At 40.4% G+C, this 23,174-nt stretch overlaps 3 protein-coding genes across 3 annotated transcripts; 2 read left to right on the forward strand and 1 right to left on the reverse strand.

Annotated features, from left to right (window-relative positions):
* Positions 1-4,556: 4,556 nt before the first annotated feature.
* Positions 4,557-10,785, forward strand: prkab1a (protein kinase, AMP-activated, beta 1 non-catalytic subunit, a). Its single transcript, XM_070850276.1, has 8 exons — positions 4,557-4,628; positions 6,343-6,519; positions 6,626-6,795; positions 7,080-7,173; positions 7,495-7,609; positions 7,969-8,102; positions 8,477-8,545; positions 9,033-10,785. The coding sequence occupies exons 2-8, from the start codon at positions 6,370-6,372 to the stop codon at positions 9,108-9,110; spliced, it is 810 nt and encodes a 269-aa protein (XP_070706377.1). The 5' UTR covers positions 4,557-4,628; positions 6,343-6,369; the 3' UTR covers positions 9,111-10,785.
* Positions 10,786-12,151: 1,366 nt separating this feature from the next.
* On the forward strand, positions 12,152-13,137 carry LOC139218984 (phospholipase A2-like). The gene is made up of 4 exons (XM_070850746.1): positions 12,152-12,231; positions 12,348-12,495; positions 12,589-12,722; positions 12,995-13,137. The coding sequence occupies exons 1-4, from the start codon at positions 12,183-12,185 to the stop codon at positions 13,111-13,113; spliced, it is 450 nt and encodes a 149-aa protein (XP_070706847.1). The 5' UTR covers positions 12,152-12,182; the 3' UTR covers positions 13,114-13,137.
* A 3,183-nt stretch (positions 13,138-16,320) lies between these two features.
* ppp1r3c2a (protein phosphatase 1 regulatory subunit 3C2, duplicate a) lies at positions 16,321-17,763 on the reverse strand. The gene is made up of 2 exons (XM_070850951.1): positions 17,661-17,763; positions 16,321-17,509 (listed from the first exon to the last, which is right to left on the reverse strand). The coding sequence occupies exons 1-2, from the start codon at positions 17,672-17,674 to the stop codon at positions 16,504-16,506; spliced, it is 1,020 nt and encodes a 339-aa protein (XP_070707052.1). The 5' UTR covers positions 17,675-17,763; the 3' UTR covers positions 16,321-16,503.
* Positions 17,764-23,174: the final 5,411 nt, after the last annotated feature.

Consider the following 23,174-nt stretch of genomic DNA (forward strand, 5'->3'; position numbering starts at 1 on the left):
CGTGGGAGGGACATCGTTCCGATGAGGATGTTACGTAATTGTTTCATAACAGATTCAATGATTATGCTCTTGACCGGGCTAATTGCTACATTAAATGCTGAGTCGCTTGTGAAACTTGAGCTCAGAATGAGTCCAAGGCTGTCCCACCCAAATAGCCTCACAAATGACTGGGCTAATGAGGAAGATCGTGTTAAGCCCTGTGATGCTGCCTTCATGTCACTTGGGATATTCAGCCCCTTTCGCCAAATCTGCTTCAACTCTGCAAAGTGTACTTGAGGTCAAGTACAGTTGAAGCAGATTTGCCAGTTTTATCGTAGGTCACATCTTTGTCTTTTAGGTATGAAAATGGCAGTACATGAAGTTTTTATATTCTGCATGATGGAGTTTTGCGCAGACGTGTAATTAGGTTACAGTGGAGCGTGTGACTCAGTTTGATGGACAGTGTCGGTGGAACGGTCCATTCAACAAAGTTCTTCTAGGTAACTTTTCATAGACAAAAGCAAATCTTGATAACATGGATAGACCAATTGAGTTTTCAAGAGACCAGGGTGAAACTGCTGCTTATCATTTTGCTGCAGTAAATTCTCATTCTAGCACTGAATCTGTATTAATCCGCCTCTAAAAGCAGTGTGGACCAAATGCACAGTTAACTCCATTTTAAGTTACATTTGATAAAAACTACAATGCCCAGCAATTCTAAGAACTCACTGAACCTTTTTGAATAAGGAAACTAACTGTATAAAGGTTCATTTCTACAATAGGAATCATCAAGCATGGGACCACAGACAGGACCAGAGACAGATGGACTAATTTCCAGTAATGTTTTTTTTTCATGGCATTTGTTGACATTGACACACTGCCAAATAAGGTGTTTAAGCTCTAAGACATATGCACAGGTGCTTTCTATTGATTTTAATCAGGATTTGAAAATGGTGGGATGGATTTTAGACTTTTACCCAGAAGGTAAAAGCCAGTGCTAAAGTACTTTAACTCTACGTTCACATTCACACATCATTTACACAGGAGGAATCTACTTGTGGAGGAGACTATTTATTCATTCCCACACATTCACACTCCAAAGCACAGCTTCAGGAGCACTTTGGGGTTCAATGTCTTGCACAAGGACACGTCGACATGCAGAGTAGAGGAGGCAGAGATCTAACCACCAATCTGACTGGTGGATGTATAAAGAGTCAACAACACCTGTTCTGCTTGAGGAAACGTAGGTCTTTAAATGTTAGTAAGACACTATTGACCATGTTTCACAAATCTTTCATTAAATCAGTATTGTCTCTTTCTATGATTTGCTGGTTTGGAAATTTAAATATGAAAAGTAATAACGCTGCTTAGCCAGCCATGACGCACAGCAGCAAGGTTGTAGGAGTCAGACAGGCTCCCTGCAAGAGACAAGCCTGCAGAGAATGCATGCTATTCCTCTTGATGTTCACCACCCTCTAAACCTGGAGTTCCAGACCATAATCCTATTTCATGATGTTCGAATTTCAGTGCTTTGATTAAAACAAGTTTTCTTTCAGTGCTTCACAAAGGAACAAGCCCATTAATATGAGAGTGTTGCATGCACAGATGTAAGGCTGTTATAATGGCCCGGTAACAAGTGTGAGTTTATGAGTCACCACCTCCCCATGTGTAATCCAGAGGAGCTCTGTATAAAGGTTATCCGGCTTGTCGTACAGAGAGTGTATCAGGGCCAGCTGCTGGCTGAGCTGCTGTAGAGCGGCTGGCTGCCGCTGTGTGATGGCTTTACTCAGCAGGGATGAGTAATGGTAAACAACAGTGACAGTGTGGTGGCTCTGGGGAAGTGGTGCCAGGATGGAGCCACAGTAAAATGTCAGCACATCAGTCACATCACGGAGTTCATCAGCTGGTCTCTGAGCCAATACAGGATTTCTCACAAGTCTATGAGAACTCTCCCAGTTTTAGTTTAGGCTTTAGTCTCTCTCTTGGATTAAATTCTATCAAGTCAGGAAATTCTCTTAAAAAATTTAGAAATAATTAAATATATGTTTGATATGAAGAGATATTTACATACACAGACATACAGATGGGGAGAAAGGAAGTAGGAGTTTTAATCACATTGAATGAAATGCAAGAATAAATGACTTTGGAAGTCATATCAGACCAGTATCAGGGTTTAGCCACTCCCACCTCAGTCCTTGTTCTACCATTGCCAAATGATTTTCAATGCATCAAAACTAACAACATGCCACACCATCCAACTCCATCTCTCAAATCCATTTTTAAATCCACCTCCACATACAAGCAAAAACATCACATCCCACCTCCAGCAGCCAGGCCAACTTCTCCCTCGGAGCCCACTCAGTCTCCTAAGCTGACGTGAGCCAATTACCGCCGTCTGGTTCCAGGACGCTCGCCTAACATGTCTGACTCTTGGATTTTTAAAACCTGATTTGATGAAACGTTTGAAGTGCTCTTGTGAAAGTATAGCATGCATTTCTCCTCCACTCCAAAAAAATCACATGATAACATCATTGTTTTTGTTTTTTGACATTTCCCAACAATATTTTCTCCCAGATAAGAAGCCATTTGAGAAGAAACCAACAATATAAGCTGTTTACAACAAAGCATAAAGGCTGCGAATGGAAACATTAAATCTCTGTAATTGAACACCCGGTGTGGACTGACATCTGTGAACGATCAACTGTGACCATGCCCACTATGTGGGGCTGTGTCTGCTGTGACATTCTAGATAATAGGACCTTGTGAAATGTAAATTCCTGTGTTTTTAAATGGTTCAGAGAAATCTAACCCCCCATCAGTACACACATCTCTGCTGGACACTTTTTTTTAGCTCCTCGTTATGTGCCAAAGCCTGCAGTGTTCACTGCCCCCTGAGGATGTTTGAGTGTTGTTTGGGGTGAACATCATTAGTTCTATTAAATCTTTGTCAAAGTTCGAGGATGACAGTTGTTGTGGTTAGATAGTGGCAAGAGGAGTCAAAACAAAGATGAATAGATTCTTTTTCAACAGAAGATACTGTAACAAAGCTGCATCCCGTGAGGTGAAAGGAATAAGGACTCTGGAAAGATAATGTGCCTCTGTCATGCTCTCATCAGCTAAGCTAAGGTAGGCAATGCTGATGGCAAAAAGGAGATGCAACAGCTGCTGTTTTAAATGATAAGCTTGTATCACAACGGCTTTGAATTAATAAACATCAAGTGGAAAATGATACAAAATCGGAACAGTGACAAACAGGAAACATTTTACAGTAGTAGTAGTTTAATGCGTGCTCACATGTATGAGACCCTGGATTGGAACATCATCAGTGTTATTAATTACATTTGCACTTTTCCTGCTGTGATAAGCCACAATATCTGCTTCAGCTATTCACAGGAGCACTGGCACATTAGCATTGCTCAGGGCTACTGCGACCACAGCAGCTATAGGAGGTTTGGCACTGTTCTAGGATCAGCTTGGACTGCCAGACATAACAATTAGTGATTTGCGGCATCATCTCCTCTCTGTGGAGTGTGTCTGCTGTGAGCCCTGTAAAGCCTCAAATATCAAAGTGTAGCCTTACATACGGAGGTAATTGTTGAGGCATTGTCGCAGCCTCCAGACCGCAGACCTCCAAAGATCAAATGCCACTTAAAGACCTTTTGTGTGAACGGCAAGTTGCATTCACTCTCTGCACATGATGCACTGCAGAATAAACTCACTGTAAATGTCAAGAATGGCACCAAGCTGCTTTCTTTTTCTCTCTGTAGCCTAAATTTAGCCGAAGACACTCTTCCAGGCTCAAGACATCATTATTAAATGGCATGGCATTAAGAAGAGCATATCCAAACATAAAGACTCATTTTTCTCATGATCAACAACCCATGCTGCTATATGCAATAAAATAATCCTACATGGTTTACATTATACATGCTTATGTGTTCATCTTTCCTCGATATACTTACATTCTAAGAAAATATCTAGCAGCACAGACTTACACTCGCCTCTCGCCCATTGTCAGCTGAGACTGGCTGCAACCCACCCCTGCGACCCCTTTGGATAAGAGGTATGGATGTATGTATGTATGTGGATGGATGGATGGACGTATGGATGGATGTATGGATGACTCAAAGTTTTGTCACTTTTTGTAGGACACGTTTCGTTTGCACGGATCACTTAATCAATTCAGATTAAAACTATTTGTAACAGATATATTTATACATATCCATGATATCAGTACATTAGTTTTACAGTAAAAAAAATACATTTCATGTATATCAGAAATGAAAGCTCACCACATTCAAAATGAACTGTCCTACTGTCAGTCACTGTACTTGACTCACGCTTCCATCTAGTGTTGAATATATCAAATTACATCTCTCATTACAAATGTCTCATTACATACAATCAAAAAACTTTGAAATATGATCAGGATTATAAAACACCGAATACATAAACTGAAATAAATACTAAATATGTTGTGTGATTATTTTGTAGTTTTTAATCAAGTGCACCGTTTTATGTTTGCTCTACTGCGCATGCGCAAATTAGGGGGCGGGTTTGTTTAGCATAAGCTAATGTTTTGTTTTCTGCTGCTGTTAAATGGATGTGATGAGCTAACACAGACAGCTTCTACGGTAAAGGCTTTTCAGGTAAAAACACTACACTGTAATTACAGTCAGTGTTTTCATTCTTTACTTTGGTGTCGTGTCTTTGTTGGTTAGCAGCCAGTAGCACTGGTTGGGTTAACAGGACGTCCAGCAGGCTACACAACACTGTGACGGTAGCTGCTAACTAGCTAGCCTCAGTAAACCGCGCACCGCTACCTCTTGTTACCTTTGACTGACACTAAACCACCTGCAGTCCAGTGAATACGAGCGAACCAGGCCATATTGTTGCAGGAATTAAAAATAGAGCTTATTTTCGTCCACACCAGGTTTTGAGACGAGCTAACATAATGCTAGCTTTGGTTGGGGGTCACTCGTTAGCTACCTTTGGTGGCTAATGTCAATATGTTGCGTTTAAGGTTTACCGGTATGCTGGATAACGACACTACATAACATTACATGCGTGTTTTATTTTATTGTTATGTTGGTAGATCACCTTGACTAGTGGTGGAAATGATACTTTACTCAACATCCTAATATCATAGTGGAAGATCACTCCTGCTCCATCATCAACAGTAACGGAGTCAAAGCAAAAGCCTTGAAAAACGACTACTAATGTTAATTATCCAAATCATTACAAAATAAAACCATGCGGGAAACACAGCAATGCCCTCAGAAGAAAAAAACAACATACAAGCCATTCCTGTCACCCGTGATAATGACTGAATCATCAGTAATGGATAAGAGATAAATAATAATCAATAACGACAGAGATCTCCAATTTTAAACAACTGTGACTGACGTCACTTCAGCTGATTTCATTTTATTGGAATTATATGAAACTGCATTTACACTGACATGATACATAGATAAGCCATTACTGCAAATTACATTTCTGCCTTTATTATGGCAATGTAATGTTTTTCCTCACTTACGCAGCTGGGAGTGCAGGCTGATTTTCTGGCAGCAGTAATGTATTCAAGAAAACCACAAGTAAACATAAGATGAAAATCAATATATGTGCTGATTGTGATGGATTTTCAATCTCAAGAAAGTCTCTAGTAACTGCAAATGTATATTTACATTACAGTGGAAGTAAGGTACTTTCATAAATGTAAACACAGCGTTAGGTTTTACTTTGAAAAGTTAGCCGTAATGTAACATGTAACAGGCATGTGTTATGTATGAAATATAGTATGAGAATCCAACAAAGCACTGGTCCTTAAAAGAGAGAGGGCGTCATGCTGAAATAAATGTTACGTAAGGATCATTTTGAACCTAACATAACAAAGGTACTTAAGCTATAACAATACAGGCACCAGGGTTATGCATTGAAAAATATTCCACATTGTCTACTGCTATTCAGCTCCCAGCTGCAGGGATTGTTTTATGATCATACAGTATGCTTCATTTATGAAGCCATATTTTGCAAAGAACTGGTAAATTCAGCTGTCAGGTGTGGAGTATAAGCCTGTCAAGTCCCTCTACATGGTTCTGACCCACTGCTCCGTGTAATTTGTTACCTACACATTTGACTCAACCTTTTTTTCTGGTGCACTCACTATAAATGATGCTAGATGGCAGCTTTAGTGCCCAAGGTGTAAGAAATGAGTGAGGCAACGTTTCTGTCCACTACTTCAGTTATTAATGATTATTAATGCTATTTATGATTAATTACTTTGTTTTAAAAAAAAAAAGTCAGATCTTGTGCAGTCTTTTCTGGGCTTATGGTTGGCTTTAAAAACTCTACTACTGTCAGTGACCTTGCTCCAGACCACAAGAAGACATGGGGAACACAAGCAGTGAGAGGGCTGCCATGGGCCAGGGGGAGAAGGCTCAGCGGAGGGACAGCCGAGGAATCAAGGAGGGAGAGAGGCCCAAAATCCTGATGGACAGCCCTGAGGATGCAGACATCTTTCATGGTGAAGATATGAAAGTAAGTTGTGCTGCTGTCTCAGCTTATCTGTTGTAAACACGGTCATGTCTGTTAGAGTTTTCAATAGTAGGCAAATGAATGATGGGTGTTTTGATGTGTATTTTAGGCTCCTTTAGAGAAAGAGGAGTTCCTTGCATGGCAGCAAGACTTAGAGGCGGAAGACAAAGGACCGACTTTAGACCGACCAACAGTCTTTCGCTGGACTGGAGATGGCAAGGAGGTCTACCTCTCTGGATCCTTCAACAACTGGGCCAACAAGATTCCCCTTATTAGAAGGTTTTAATTCTATATTCATTACTAAGATATTTAACACTAAAGTATTAGGTTTTTTTTATGAAACAGCTGGTTGTTTTATGCATAAAAGAGCTGAATTAATATCCTAAACTTTCACTATATCTCTACATGGGTAAAGATCGGTTTCTAGATCCAGTTTGATGATTTGTTTAATTTCACTCACTAATCAGAGGGCATACATATAATTGATGAGGGTGAAGATTCAAAGAAAAATACTGTGTAAACTCACCTGCGCACCGAATGCTGTCTCTTGTCAACTGTCAAAGTCAGAACACCTTTGTGGCCATTGTCGATCTACCTGAAGGCGAGCATCAGTACAAGTTTTATGTGGATGGCCAGTGGACCCACGACCCAGCTGAGGTCAGCAGTTATTCTCACACTCCAACGTGACTTTTTGTCAAGCAAGCTCTCTGATCAGCTAAGATCACTAAGAAGATGTTACAGTTTCGATTTTTGCACTGCAGTTCATGCAGATGCCTTGATCTCTTTATCTGGGCATCTTTACCAGGACATTTTCTCCATCACTCCATCTAATTATCACCATAAGTGGATTGAGATTTGTTTTGTCAAATGCTGTTCAATTTAAACAGTGATTATTTATCATAGAAGTTGTATTGTGTCTGGCAGGTTCATACTTTTGAGCTTTAGTTGTGGATTTGATTATCTCGTGTTTTCTTGCAGCCAGTTATAACCAGTCAGCTTGGGACAGTCAACAATATCATCCAGGTGAAGAAAACTGACTTTGAGGTGTTTGATGCTCTGATGGTAGACTCGCAGAAATGCTCTGACATGTCCGGTGAGTGCTGACAACCCCTGTTCACGTCTGTCCACTTCGGCTCAGTGATGTGTAGGACACGGTCCGGAAAAGCAAAAAAAAAGAATGAATTAAAAAATGTTTTCCTTAATATTCATTCACTCTGATTACAATATCTAGCCACTAATCAGTAGTAGTTGTTAGTAGTAACATCACATTGATTAGAATTATTATTTAACATGATTTTTGAGCTCTTTAAGGAAAAAGAAATAAACATTTTGCTGTTGCTGTGTGAACAGAGGCCATGATTTGGAAACTGGTCTGTGGAAAAGTTTGAAAATGATGTTCTGTGCCTGTCATACAGTTCCACCCTTCATCCTGTCCTCCTTTCCCCTGATTAGACCTCTCCAGCTCCCCTCCCGGGCCATATCATCAGGATGCCTACGTTCCCAAACAGGAAGAGAAGTTTAAGTCTCCACCCATACTCCCACCTCACCTGCTGCAGGTCATCCTCAACAAAGACACGGGGATTTCTGTAAGTAGCTGTGATGCAATTTAATGAGGCTTATTGTCCTCATTCATTTCTATTGTGCAATTTCCGTAAATAATGACCTGTTTGTTCTCCTTTTCGTGCTGTATCTGTCACACCCATAAAATACAGCAACTGAAAATATAGAATAAGAAATGTTTCTGTCATGGACCTTTTGGCAAACATCAAACAGCATCCCTATGCTGGAGCCACAACAGATGAAATCACAACAAACAGTACACAATGAGACAAGCACTGTATATGGAGATGTACAGAATACAGTTGAAGTGTGGAAATAGAAAGCATGAATATTGCAGTTGGAAAGAAAATGAAAATCTGTTTCAACATGTTTTGCCCCTTTTTTTTTTTTCCATATCCAGTGTGACCCTGCATTACTCCCAGAACCCAACCATGTCATGCTCAACCACCTCTACGCTCTCTCTATTAAGGTAAGGTCTCAAGTTGACTGAATCACACCAAAATAGAATTTTGTGTTTGCTATTTTTCAGCACCATGTGGCTGCTGAAATGTGGGAAAACTTTCTGTGGTGACACTTGAGAAATGACCAGCTTTGTTAGTATTTTTAATAGAAACTGTGAGCTGCTGCAGCTGCTAGCAAGCTTGCACAGCAGATTGTATCTATAGAGTGCCGACAAGTGATAACAAGCTGCTAATAGGGGAGCCGAAGGACAGATAATTTTTCCCACATAGTGATAGGAAAAACAAACCAAACCTGGCTGTCAAGATATTAATGCTAGCCGCAGTTTAGGATAAAATCTGGGGGGGAAAGAGGAAAAACTACAACACTAGAACAGCAGTCGAGAAAGGTGTAGCTCACTTTGATCACATTTTAGAAGGTTTAAAGGTGCCATGACTGATGAGCATACATAGCTTAAAAAGTAAGGTTTTTCCTCCATTTTATCTTTTTCTCCACAGGATGGAGTGATGGTGCTCAGCGCGACACATCGCTATAAGAAGAAGTATGTCACCACCTTACTATACAAGCCCATCTGATTGTCTTTTGTCTTTTGGATCCTGTCCCAGTGTGGTAACTGTACACTGAGTGTACAAAATATTAGCTTCATTGGAGAGAACAGATGAATCCAGGTCATGTTGCTAATAAGTTGTACAAATATGCTTTAAAAGGTCATTTAAATGGTGACTTTATCCATCCTGAAGTTCGAACACATATGGCCCACAAACTCAAGAAAGGCCAGCAGTCACCTGGATGATAATCTTAGATTAATCTGACATTAATTAAAGGTTAAGAACCCTGAGATTATATCTTGTACACTCACTATATATCCAGCTATTGTAGACATTAGTTTAGGATGATAAATGTAACTTAGTTGCTCCAATCCTACATAATCTGCCTTTATTTGTTCACTGACCGCCCTCTGAAGTTTTCAACAACTCTATCTTGGCTTAGTAGACATAGAGGGGTGATAATAATGAGGTAGGATACTGACATGTCCGATCAAAACAGATGGAAATGTAATGAGGATAAGTGGCAGAGTCGTCAGATAGTGGAGGTTTCTGCACAGTTTCTCATGCAGACGGTGGCGGTACAATCAAGAATGTGAATGTGGTGATCAAAGAAGGAAAAAATGCACTGCCGTAGTTCTCCACTGTTTTCATTTGCCTGTTAATCTTGAGAAATTGTTGAGTTTTATTTAGTGATCATCACACAGCACACAGTAGATGTATTCTATCATTCTATCATTTGTTAAATATTCAGTCATGTGTTTTTTTTTTTTTTTTTGATGAAGTGGTTTGTTTTGTTGTCAAATACTCTTTTCAGTTATACCATTCCAGTTAAGACGTAGACAAGTTCAGACCAAAACCATAACCATGTATGACTTTTTGAGAAATTCATTTGATGTGAAGTGTGGTTAAGTTATTAGTTTTGCACTACGATAATAGACATTTATTTTTGAAGTAGAATATGCATACAGTGTATGCAACAACAATGTATAGAAAGAATAATGCTTAATTCTTTTGAACGTCTAAGCCAGTTTAGTAGTCCTCACACTGATGTACTGTTGCACTCTTAGCATAAGTTCTCTTCTTTTCATACAGTGTAAATGATATTTGCTTCCCGCTGGCTCGCTCAACATGGCTGTTACTGGGTTGTGTGTGCTGTAGCACCAGTTTCTATAATGTGATGTTTCAGATGAAGTCATGGTTGATGAAATGATGGGAAGCTAAATGTTGGAGATATTTAACAATGAAAAAAACAAGTCAATTAAAATCAAGTAAGTAAGGTCATGTGACCACCACTGGCTTGAAGAACTCCAATGCTGATTAAGGGACCAGCCTAGGATGATATGACTGAGCCGTACTGGAGATTTTTTTTTTTATCGTTAACACGTTTGTCTGTATTTCATGATGACTAGAGGACAGGACTGTGAATGACTTGTAGCGTGTGGTGTCAAACCAAATGAGACCATGGTGTTAATTCTTTTTGTTCTATGCCATAGTAGGCCAGTAAAGACTGACGGTGTGCTCTGCAGAGTTCCCCTCTGCTTGTGTTACTTCTGTTGTTCTCTCAGAACTAACATGGTAATGAGTTATTGATGCAAAATGCTGGACTTTGAAATAAATTGTAGTATCATTAAAAATGTTGTTGACCCGATGAACCATGCTGGTGTGTAAACATTTTCCATTTTGAAAGAAATTTGTATTAAAGATTAAGTTACAAATTCTTATGCACTTGTTTTATTTTCTCTTTAGGTCAGCAATAATTAACTGACCTCTGTGTTCATAATAATCACGATATAAAGATGTGTGTATTTTATGTATTGTCAGATACAGTTTGTTCTGACTCACAACCACCTTAGTCACGTTTAGTGATTTTTGCTATGGCATTTAAATGTTTTACAACATATATCTAATAAGCATATTATTTTACTCATTAGTTTCACTAACTTAAAATAGATACAATCCCAACCTAAAAGTGAAATAAAAGCCAAATACAGTGTCACTGTTCACAGATGTGCTGGAAAAGCTGAAACATTCTCTTCTACAGCTACTGGAGGCTAAAGTACAAGTGACTTTTGAACAATTTGTTCCCGACGCAAGTGCTCATCATATCTTCACTGCTCGTATCACTGTTCCTCTTGCAGTCTGGGACTTTCCATGTATAAGTGCATATGGTGGGACATGTCAATTTGCAGGCTGAGTTTGGTCTCATGTTTGTCTCTTTATTGGACATGAAAGTGTTGCATAATAACATGTCTACAGAAAGTTTAACTTAACTGAAATAATGTCAGTACAGACTTACACATACAGAGACTTAAGAATACTCCATTTACTTTTGCCTTTCTATTTTGTTTTTTTTTAAATTTTATTTATACCCTTTATACATGGTAATGTTATTGCACTCATGACAATGCAAATGAGACATGTATCGACTTCATCATGTATCATGCGAGGGGGGTCACTTTCGAGAGCATGGAGGCAGGGCAAATAAATAAAGTATGTGGACATACCAACATTACAGGCATGTGGGATTGTTCAATATCTCAATCAAAAACCATGAGTATTAATATAATGCTATACCGGCCTCATCCTGGGAAGACTTTCCTAAAGATTTTCACACCAGGCTGGTAGGATTTGCTCCCATTCAGACACAAGAGCATTAGTAAGGCCAAGAACTGATGTTGGGCGATACGACCTGGCTCATAGTCTGCGTTCCAGTTGATCCCAAAGGTGTCTGACGAGGTTGAAGTGGGGGGGCGGGGCGCTCTGTGTGTTCTTCCACACCAAACTCAAAAAAACCTATAAACAAAAAAATGGGACTGAAAACAACTGTATTCTCACACATGACTTGTAACCCTATTGGTGTTTTGCCCCCTATGTGGATCCCCGATCCCAAGGCTGAGCAACTCTGGTCTAGACAGAATGAAAAACACATTAAACAACAAAGCTCAGGGTTCACAGAGACTGTGAGTGCATTGTGCGGCGTGTGACCCTGCGTAGTATGAACAGCTGACAGGACAGAACCCAAGGTCCCTTACTTGATATATAAACAGGGTCTGATGTTACAGTGTGAGCTGCTCTGTGACTGCCCTTCTGAATTACAGGATGAATACCCTCCAAGCTCTGTTTCTCGTAGCAACAGGCCTCTCTGTTGGTGAGTACAACTTGACAAGAGGTGTTCATCTGTATGGTGGTTGTTGTTGGAAAAGTGGTTGTGTGTAGATGCATCCTGTGGTAGTATTGTAATTGCTCCTGTTTGTTGTGCTTTAGCCCAGTCCTTGGACAACAAGGCACTCAACCAGTTTAGAAAGATGATCCTGTGTGTGATGCCTGACAGCTGGCCAGTTTTCGACTACGCCGATTATGGCTGCTACTGTGGAAAGGGAGGCTCCGGCACACCTGTGGATGATTTGGATAGGTCACAATTTGGTCTCTCTGCTTCGTACTCATAGACATAAAAAAAAAAAACCTTGCCCGGGTTGTATCAAAATTTGTCTTTTTTAACTTTCAGGTGCTGCCAAGTGCATGACAAGTGTTACAGTGATGCCATGCAACACCCTGAGTGCTGGCCCATCATCGACAATCCTTACACCGAGTTCTATGCCTACAGCTGTGACAAGCAAACTAAGAAGGTCACCTGTGGCAGTGAGTACACCGAAGCAAACTCGTAATTTTTCTCATAAAACCTGTAGTAATACCCATATTTTCCCTTTTCCATCATGATACCTTTAGTTATTACCTGAGGTAAATGTTGCAGAGGTGAAATACAACTTAAAATTGAGTTTAGGAAGGTATAAATGTTGATGAGAAAAGCTGTCACTGTTGTCAAATTGATACTATTCTCAATTAGTTTAATTAAAAGGGATGCTTGTTGGCTTTTGGGGATCAGAGCATGCTCTCTACTTTATCTTCCTCAGGCAACAACACCGAATGTGAGATGTTCATCTGTGAGTGTGACAGGAAGGCCGCAGAGTGTTTTTCCAGATCACCGTGGAACCCCGAGCATGAGCACCTGCCCAGCGACCACTGTCACTAAAGACCAAACAACTGTATGCAATTAAAAATTCATGCAGAAGAGAGTGATCCATTTATCAATTGGTTGAGGTCCCCTGGCTTATTAGAGATATTCACATATACCTTCACATGTCACATCAGGATTTCTGTACATAGCCGCCCATCATCCCCTCAATGTGCTGAATCAACCATGTTGGTTTTGTAATTGTTAAGTTCTCCTTAAAATAAAAGCAATTATATCTGTATATTTTATTTTACCTCCTTTGCTGTTTACTGATAGCCAGTTATTCAAGCATGTAATCTTAACCCAAGTTACCATAGAGGGCGCTATGGTCCACCTTTTTCTTTCCTAGTCTGCAGGGTAGATTCTTCCATTTGATGTTTTCTGCGTGTCAGCTGTCCAAGTATACTTTGTCCAGTATATTTAAACCTACATGCAATGATATATTTGTACATTTGTCAGGCAAGAAGGCGAGCCTCTTGTCAGATGGTATGATTTTTGAGAAACTGCTCTCCCTCAGATCATTTTTTAGATAGCAGCGGTGAAATGGATCTATAGATTTTTAAGTTATATGTGGTCTACCTATTCATCTTTTGTCTATAACAGCAAATGAATGAAGTGTAAAGTACTTGCAATATGCAAATGTGTGCTGTGTTATAATGTACATGAAGCCATCCTACTGCAATGTAATTGCATTTAAAGTTGACATGGTTAAAAAGTACCAAAACATACGCTTTAAAAGAAATAAAGAAGCCTACTATACAATGACTTGCCTAACGTTATGTACAAATAGATGATAGTAATAATACTAATTATAATAATACAAACAAAGAAACAAAAATCATTGTGAGATTACACCATTTCTGGTATATGTGTTGTATGTGGAGTGAAGAGCGGGGCCATCCACAACTACTTACTGATTGATTTATATTTTAAAATAATTAAAATAAAAAACACTTCATCATACAGCTAAAACAAGTGAAACAAAAACTATTTTTTTATCAATTCATTAAACAGCCAAAGGTCACTCTAAACCCTGTGTAAATTCTGCCAACACCTTGTATTGGGAACAACAATACATACACAGTTTTTGGTAACACACTACCCATTTTCAATTGCTTTCATTAAGTGTTTCTCATAATTCATAACTCATTTTCTCCTCTTTTCAGTTGTTGCACAAGGCTCTTAGGACACCAGATGGTTGCAGATGAAAGTTTGGTTGTTTTGAGATTATCTGGCACCAGAATAAAATGAATCCAGTCACTGTAGCCTAGTGTCTTGGTTTCAGCTAGCCACCACCGTTGGCTCCCAGCAGCTCAGTCTGTGTGATCGCAGCTGTGGCTCTAGCCCACTGGATCGGTCTTTAGGCTATTGTTCAGACAACACTAAGCATCAGCACTGTGAGCTCCAGCAGCTGGTGGCTGGCTGCATGCCATCAGCCAGCTGTGACTGCTGCTGGCTCAGAGATAAAATGACAGAAATGAGAAATGTAAGGAACTAAATATATATTTTGACCGGTGACAAGCTTATCTCCAAGCAAATACCTTGTGTAAATGTGTACAAGTTGAAGGCAGGGCATGTGACTTCTTTTAGAAGCAGTTTTTGTTATATTTGCTGAAATTCTCATAACAGCCCAGTAGCAATCAGTAAATCAAATGGTTGGACAAAAAAGAAAGGAAAACATCCAGTGTTTGTGGCTGTCACAGGGCTGTAATAAGCCCATTCTTAAACTTACCATGGAAACAGCTGTTGGGCTTAATGTGCATTTGCACTGCTTTTCTCCAATTGATCTTCCTGAATTGGCTTCATTGATTTCCTCATCCAAACCGCCAACTTGTCTCCCAGACCCCATCCCTACTGGGCTACTTAAGGAAGTCCTGCCCTTAATTAACACGTCTCTTCTGAATATGATCAGCCAGTCTTTACTAATAGGCAACGTACCACAGTCCTTAGTTAAAGTAGCTGTAAATAAAACCTCTTCTGAAAAAGTCTCCTCTTGATTCAGGTGTATTAGCCAACAATAGACCTTTATCCAACCTTCCCTTTCTCTCCAAGATCCTTGAAGAAGCAGCAGCCACTCAGCTGTGTAATTTCCTAAATACCAATAGTCTATATGAGGATTTTCAGAGTCTAAAAATAAATAAATAGGAGCTTTTGGGCACAAGGTGTGTAAATGAAGGGCTCACATGTGACATTCCAGATGATGTCATTCAGCTGTTGTAATTCACAAAGGCAGTGTGTCTGGGAAAACCCTATTCTGAGGGAAAAGAAAGTGAAGGACAAAGAAAACTGAAAGGTGACTAAGAGGGAGTGGAACAAGAGAAGCAAAGAAAGAAATGTTCTCACTGTGGCCATCACAGTATCTAATGATGACTCCACCAGTGCGTGTAAACACAGGCCCATGCAACATTGCATGCTGCCATGGTTACTTGATATTTGTCATACCAGTCAAGCGGAGCACAAGAAGTCCCAGCATGTTATTCTACTTTTCACAACAGAAGGAGGCGTGTCTAGAGCCCTGCACATTTCGTTGACTTACTGTATCTGGTATGAATGACGTGCCACATAAAAATGGAACGGAAATATGAGCCTGAGCCAAGTGATTGTTATCTGTGTCAAAGCAGATCATTCAAAACGTTCCTACATCAAAATGATGTCTTTGCTTACGGGTACATGCGTTCTCTTTCAGACAAATGCAGGTCACCTGTCACATGTCAGTGCACAAATACACATTTCAGTGCAGTAAACTTTAAGCTGCACGTGTAAAGCAGAATCACGTGCAATAACAGTAAAGGTCATTCCCTTTCACTTTGTCTCCCGTTTTACAGTTTGCACTTTGCACATATCATATTTAATTGTTAAAGTCTATTCTGTATAGTTTCACTTACTTTGCACACTTCACCTCACACACTGTGACACTTTTCACAAATTTGTACTTTTCAATCTGTACTTTTTGTTTTAAAAAGGGACAGACTATTTAATTTAATTGTATTTTATTGTGTCATTGTTTCTGTTCAATTTTGTATTTCAATATTTTGTATTGTTGTGACTTGACCTCTGTACTGCACTCTGGCACAACAATTTCCTCCGGGATAAATAAAGTCATTATTATTCTTATTCTTATTCTTAAAAATGGCATGTGTTAAATGATTTAACTTCTTCAAAGGGAAGAAAAGAGATAGAAAAGTTTTTTTTTTAAATTGGTTTAATCACAAAATTATTGCAGTTTGTATTATTCACATTTCAGCACGATAGTTGAGCTCATGTAAGTGAGCTGTGTTTTGCTGCAGCAGGTTTAAAACCATCCAGCACAGCCCACACATCTCTCCAAAAGAACTTTTTGTTAATTAAGATTTACTATGTACATATTCTCATAGCTCTGTTGAAATGACATGGTCTAATTTCACAGGTCTACCTAGCTGAACACAGACTTTGCCACTCTGCTCTGACTCTGCTTGACAAACTCCTCTGCAAATCAGCAGAGGTCTGCATGCTGACAGCCACTTGTGAAGGCCATGACTGAGGCTGATGTTTTGAGAAAGTAGGGTGATAGCGGTTAGCGTTGTCTTGGTTAGCATTTGATCCATCTTTCTCCATGAGCACCCTGTAGTTCTGCCCCCTGTTGTCGTCCCAGTGAGGTGTTGTGCCAGGTCCAGGCTTGAAGGACACACAGAACTCGACTCGCTCATTTGGATCTATGTTCTTTGGTAAGCTTATGTCAAAGGCAAAAACATCTATTTCAGAACCCCCACAGCGCTTGTGCTGCAGGAATGTGCAGGGAATGTCATGATTGCTTTGCCAAGAGTCAAAGGTCATCTTTACGTGCACAGCCTTCTCAGTACTGACATGGGAAACACACACTCTGCCACTCAAGGAGTGCTCTGAAATTTTGCAGCTTACCAGCTGTACACACATCTCCTGCAGACGTGCAAGGAAGGCGTTAAAGTCAAGCACTGGCTGTAGGAAGCCAAGCCGCAACTTGTAGCGCTGCAGTTTGTCTGAGGTCGACTGTTGGCCTTGCAGTTTGGCTGGAGATGGTATCATCACCAGAGTATAAGCAGGGGGGGGAGGCTCCGGGATAAAGAGACGCACAGCAGTGAGAGCCAATCCTTTGGCGTCTGCAAACACGACACGTTTCTTGCTCAGACCTCCTCCGTCCCTGCGGAAAGAGCTCCGGAGCACTGACCGCATGGAAGAGGAGGGCAGCGATGAGTGGGAGGGCGAGGAGGACTGATGTGGAGAGCGAAGGCTGGACCTTGACGGACAGGCGGCTGGCTGACAACGATGCTCCGTAGGTTTCAGAGGAGACATGGACAGCAGTTGATAAAGAGGCTGACGCTGCCTGAGGCTCAGGCACATGGCAAGGTCAACTGGCATCACAGCTGGCTGGGGGTGACTACCCAAGGCATTGAGAACTCTGAGAGGGACGACACAATGGGGTTAAAATGAGATCTATCGTTCCATATAACGTTACGTATGATTCTGCTTTGACATGCTCTGACAGGTATTATTAATGTGATCAAAATAAATGCATTAAAAGAACTCCAATAAAAGTCACATCAGCTTACCTTGTACAATTCATTGTTATACTGCAGATGTGATACTCTGTAAGAAGAAATCAGTCTTAATGAATAATAATAATGAATAAGACTAATAATCAAACTTCAGCCAGTCCAAATAAAGCGAGCCATCAAAATCACTTCAAACAAAGAGAGGATTTTAGTTCTAGTCTGCCTCCAGTCTCTCTCTGGAGCTTATGTGTGGGGCTTAGAAAATGAGGCTGAACCCTCTGTGACACCACATTTGCATGTGGGTAGAGTTCAGCCAATGAAGTGAAGCTCCACTGTTTATGTCCTGCCTCTAAAGAACTGTGATGTTTTGGTTAATGCCGATCAGACCGGCAGTATGTACAGCATGGCATGGTATATACAGTGAAGATAAAGAATAAACCGAAACATGAAGACACATATGCATACACTGCATGTACTGTGGGACAAAGTCTCACTGGAAAAACTGGAACCCCCTTTTACTATTTAAATTAAAAATCATTCTGGCAGGCAGGGCTTTCATTTTGAGATTAGGAGAGTTATGGAAACCAGTATGTTTATTTCCAAAAATGAATGTCAGTTGATTCCTTTAACACAATGATTAAAACATGTGTAAATATGTAACATGATACAACATGAGTTTTCCTCATGCTGCAAGAAAACTGACTAACTTAAAAGAATTTCTTGGCACCGCCCAAAGCAGGTTGTTCAGGACAGGCTCAAACAATCAGTTTCTATAAACTGAGAAGATCTTCAGTGCCACATCCCAGTTTTGGCTCCATTGTTCGCAAGTTTATAGACTGCCGGCTGTTTGATCTTGAGATCTCTGTGAATCTTATGACTTTTCTGTTTAATCTTCCCGTCATTACCACATGTTACTTTTAATCACCAAACTATGGACTTTATGTTCATCTGTCCATCCATCCATCCATTGTCCATACCGCCTATCCTTAACCCTTTGATGCACAACATGGGTCCAAAGTGACCGAACTGAGTTTTTATGTCCCACACTGCACTCCACATGAGTACAGTCTGGTGTCACATGTTTTTTCTCCTCCCCTCTCTCTCCTCCTGTTTTCCTCCCCACTTTCCCCCCCACTGTAAATGGAATTTCCCCTCGGGGATTAATAAAGTATATTGATTGATTGATTGAAATCATCATATTTATTTTTCCTTTCTTACTTCATGAACTAGCATAGCTTTTGTATGTCTACATCAAGTTTACACACATGGGTCAGAAATGACCCACATGAGTTTACTATGGTATTTGGTGGGAACCTTTGACATTTGTACATGTTTACTGTGGACAACTATTCGCCTGCCACATGTCACTGCTCTGATACATGTAAGTCTTGTTTTACAAATATTGTAATCTTACCTAAGAAAACGTTTGATTGTGATTGATTGGCCACAATAAAAGGCCACTCTGAAATGTTCAGTTTTATCACACAGCACAATGCCACAGATGTCACAAGTTTTGTCATGCTGACTGCAGGAATGTCCACCAGAGCTGTTGCCCGTGAATTGAATGGTCATTTCTCTACCATAAGCCGTCTCCAAAGGCGCTTCAGATAATTTGGCAGTACATCCAACCGGCCTCACAACCACAGACCATGTGTAACCACACCAGCCCAGGACCTCCGTCTCAGGGAAGCTCATCTGCATGCTCGTCGTCCTCATCGGGGTCTGGACCTGACTGCAGTTCGTCGCCGTAACCGACTTGAGTGGGAAAATGCTCACATTCGATGGCGTCTGGCACGTTGGAGAGGTGTTCTCTTCATGGATGAATCCCGGTTTTCACTGTTCAGGGCAGATGGCAGACAGTGTGTGTGGCGTCGTGTGGGTGAGCAGTTTGCTTGATGGTATTTTGAATGCACAGCGATACAGTGACGAGATCCTGAGGCCCATTGTTGTACCATTCATCCACGACCATCACCTCATGTTGCAGCATGATAATGCACGGCCCCATGTTGCAAGGATCTGTACACAATTCCTGGAAGCTGAAAACATCCCAGTTCTTGCATGGCCAGCATACTCACCGGACATGTCACCCATTGAACATGTTTGGGATGCTCTGCATCGGCGTCTACGACAGCGTGTTCCAGTTCCTGCCAATATCCAGCAACTTGGCACAGCCATTGAAGAGGAGTGGACCAACGTTCCACAGGCCACAATCAACAACCTGATGATGATGTAAAAATACAAAAAACTATTTTTGTTCATAAAATAAAAAAAGGAAAATGGATAATAATGACCTGTATTACTCAAAAACAAGATATTAAAAGAATACTTGGAATATTCAATCATAAAATAAATTGATTTCAAAAGATACAGCAAAGAGACACTCACCCAGCATGAAATCACATAGAAAATGAATGTGGGTCATTTTTGACCCATGTTGTGTATTAGAAGGGGTGTGCATATGTTGTGCATCAAAGGGTTAAGGGAGGCTGGGGGGCTGGAGCCAATCCCAGCTGACATTTGACATTTGTGTAGCACACCCTTGACTGATTGTCAGTCGATCACAGAGGTGGCACATAGAGACAGACAACCATTCACGCTCACTCTCATACCTACGGGCAATTGACCTAGTTAACCAGTTAACCTAACCTGTCTATCTTTGGACTGTGGGAAGAAGCCGGTGTACCCGGAGAGAACTCGTGCAAGCACAACAAAAGAACAGGCAAACTCCACACAGGAAGGCCTCAGGCTCGAACCACAAACCGCATTTTGCTCGCCAGCATATTCGAAGTACATCTTTCGCCTCTAGGCAGACAGCAGGACCAAGAGCCATGAAGGCCATATACTGTACAAACGCAGTAGAGTGTGCCTTATACCGATGCATCCTACATGCAGACCTCCACTGGTTATTGTTCTTTCTGGTCACCTCTGGTGGGAGAGTGGTGTTGTGTTGTTGTGCGTTGTTATTTGTACATGATGTGATCTTAATTCTAGGCGTTGTTTTGTCCCACTAGCTTCCTTTGAACAGGTGTGTATTAGATGCTTAATCAGGCGGTATGCTCAGCACGTGTATTTGCGTTCCTGCAAATCTTGTTTAGAAATCTCCTCGCCCACCCCCCCCGTTCCTTCTCTCACACACACGTGCATACACACACACGTGCATACACACAGATACACACACACACATGCTGGATTCTTGTATCTCCTTTTGAGTGTTAACCCTTTGTAGTAATAGCTACTTTTAGATCAGGGGTGTCAAACATACAGCCCGTGGGCCAAATCCGGCCCGCCACAGGGTCCAATCCGGCCCGCGGGATGACTTTACAAAGTGTAAATATTACAGAGAAGACAAATTTCAGGTCATTCATAATGTTTTGTAAAAAGATAGTTCATTAAACATTTTCTGAATGTACTTGTACTTTTTTGCACTAAAACAAAGGGAAAAATTTGGAGTTGTCGTTATTATGCTGTGATTTTACTGGTCCGGCCCACTTGAGATCAAATTGGGCTGTATGTGGCCCCTGAACTAAAATGAGTTTGACACCCCTGTTTTAGATTGTTGAATAGCAGATGTTTATTTGAACTAGTATTATTGATTACAAATCATTGTGCTTTGTTGAATAAACTCTGTTATGCATTTAAAGAGTAGTTGTTTGTGATTACTGTGCATATAGGTTATGGTAACAGCTGGTTAAAATGGTCAGTGCTCAGATTCATGCCTTTCCACTCACTTTATAAATGTAAGATAGTGATTTAAATATCAACATTTTGAAGTGAATATTCTTTTTGAGACTGTATTCCAGTTTGTTATTGGTCCCTGATACCAGGGTGGTGCCCCAATATTATTAATTAATAAATAATTTTTAATGATATTGATAAGTACACTGATAAGTGCTAAATCGTATTGATGATATTGCCAATAACTAAACTTGCTCCATCCAGTGCACAACAGAAAATTGATTTTATAAGTTTATAAACTGCTTGCATTTCCTACTGTTTCACCATGGTTACTAGAGATTGGCTTTGTTCAGCAACATCACTGACTAAATATGGCTTATTCCACCACAAGCTGTGCATCCATGAAGTGCTTAGTTTTACAATTTCACAGCTTATCTTAGAATGTACCCTACTTATCAGATCAGATCAGATCAGGTCAGATCAGATTATATTGTGCCAGTGGTCAAAATGCTCTAGGGCATATTTTCTAGCAATGTCTTAAATTGAAACTGTGTTGGCAGTTAACAGTTTCTTTTCCTCTTCTCTTGATCAAGTAGAAGAATCCATAGCCTATTAGGTAAAATGACATGATTTCTTATTTGTGTTACAGCTATGGTTGGTTAAAAACCAGTTGAATCACGGTTTGTTTGTCTACTGGACCCTACGACATTCAAGTAATAAATCGCCATGAGAACAGCTGGACAAAATGTACCGAATGCTTAAAACTTTGAATTCAATAAATGATTCTCTACATGTCCATTTTCTCTAGAGACATATTTCATGTAGCCTCATATCATATCAGCCAATAACTTCTCCAGAAGTTTTATGCAGTATGTAAGAAAGGCTGATACTGCAGCGTGTTCCAGTTCAGTACATGACAGAATAGCCACTTAACATAAGTTTAAGACTGTGAGGTTCTGCCAATCAATGCTTCCGTTATAATCATCCATATAAAAAGCCGTCTACGCTACTGCATATGACTAATTCACACATCTATTCTATATTCATCACTCAGACACAGGCCATGTGAACAGCATTCAGTCATCCGTACTATATGGTCTAAAAGGCACAGGTGGTTGTCCACCTTGCCTCTCTCTCTTATCTTACTGTCTGATTATTCACCTCACATGTTTATTATTTTAGAATATGCACTGGTCATGAACTCAGTACAGCATGTGATGAAATGAAGTGATCAGTAATGACTTCTCCAAGTCCCTCCCCCCCCCTCCAGTCACTGACAAAAGTCATGATGCATACCAACTGACTTCTGTGTGCTACATGCAGATGTTCAATGAGCTCACATAGAGTCATGCGACACGCATGATTAATCTCACGTTTTATGCTGTCTGTCTGTCTGTCTGTCTGTCTGTCTGTCTGTCTGTCTGTCTGTCTGCGTGCATTACTGGTTTTTCATGATTTGTGCGATCAACTACACTTTTGTGATTTCACTGCAGCACAAACACAGCACACTGGCTCCCTCTCGTAATCACACCTTCTGTCACTTACTGCCACTAATGTCTCAATAACACATTCGGAGTACGTGTTCGCTGAGCTGAGCTGTTTGTTCTAATACAACAGGGAGCTGTCTGAGGTTAGCTGTTTATACTTGTGACAAATCAAATTAAGCTCCTATTTGCACACTTTGAATGACAGTTAAAGAGTTAAAAAAAAAACTTTGCTTATGAAAGCAGCAGTTCAAATTCAAATTCTTTTCTTTTTAAGTACACAGCTTACTTTTTGTCTGGTCAGACTGCATGCATGTATTGACATGACTTTCACTGGTGAGCTCACTGCAGTGTCATCACCCACGTCTCTGCATTTATGGCTGTCTTTTTGGGTTGTTTTCCCTCGTCAGTT

This window comes from Pempheris klunzingeri, chromosome 19 (assembly GCF_042242105.1).
Source record: "Pempheris klunzingeri isolate RE-2024b chromosome 19, fPemKlu1.hap1, whole genome shotgun sequence".
In the NCBI taxonomy this organism is placed as follows: Eukaryota; Metazoa; Chordata; class Actinopteri; order Acropomatiformes; family Pempheridae; genus Pempheris; species Pempheris klunzingeri.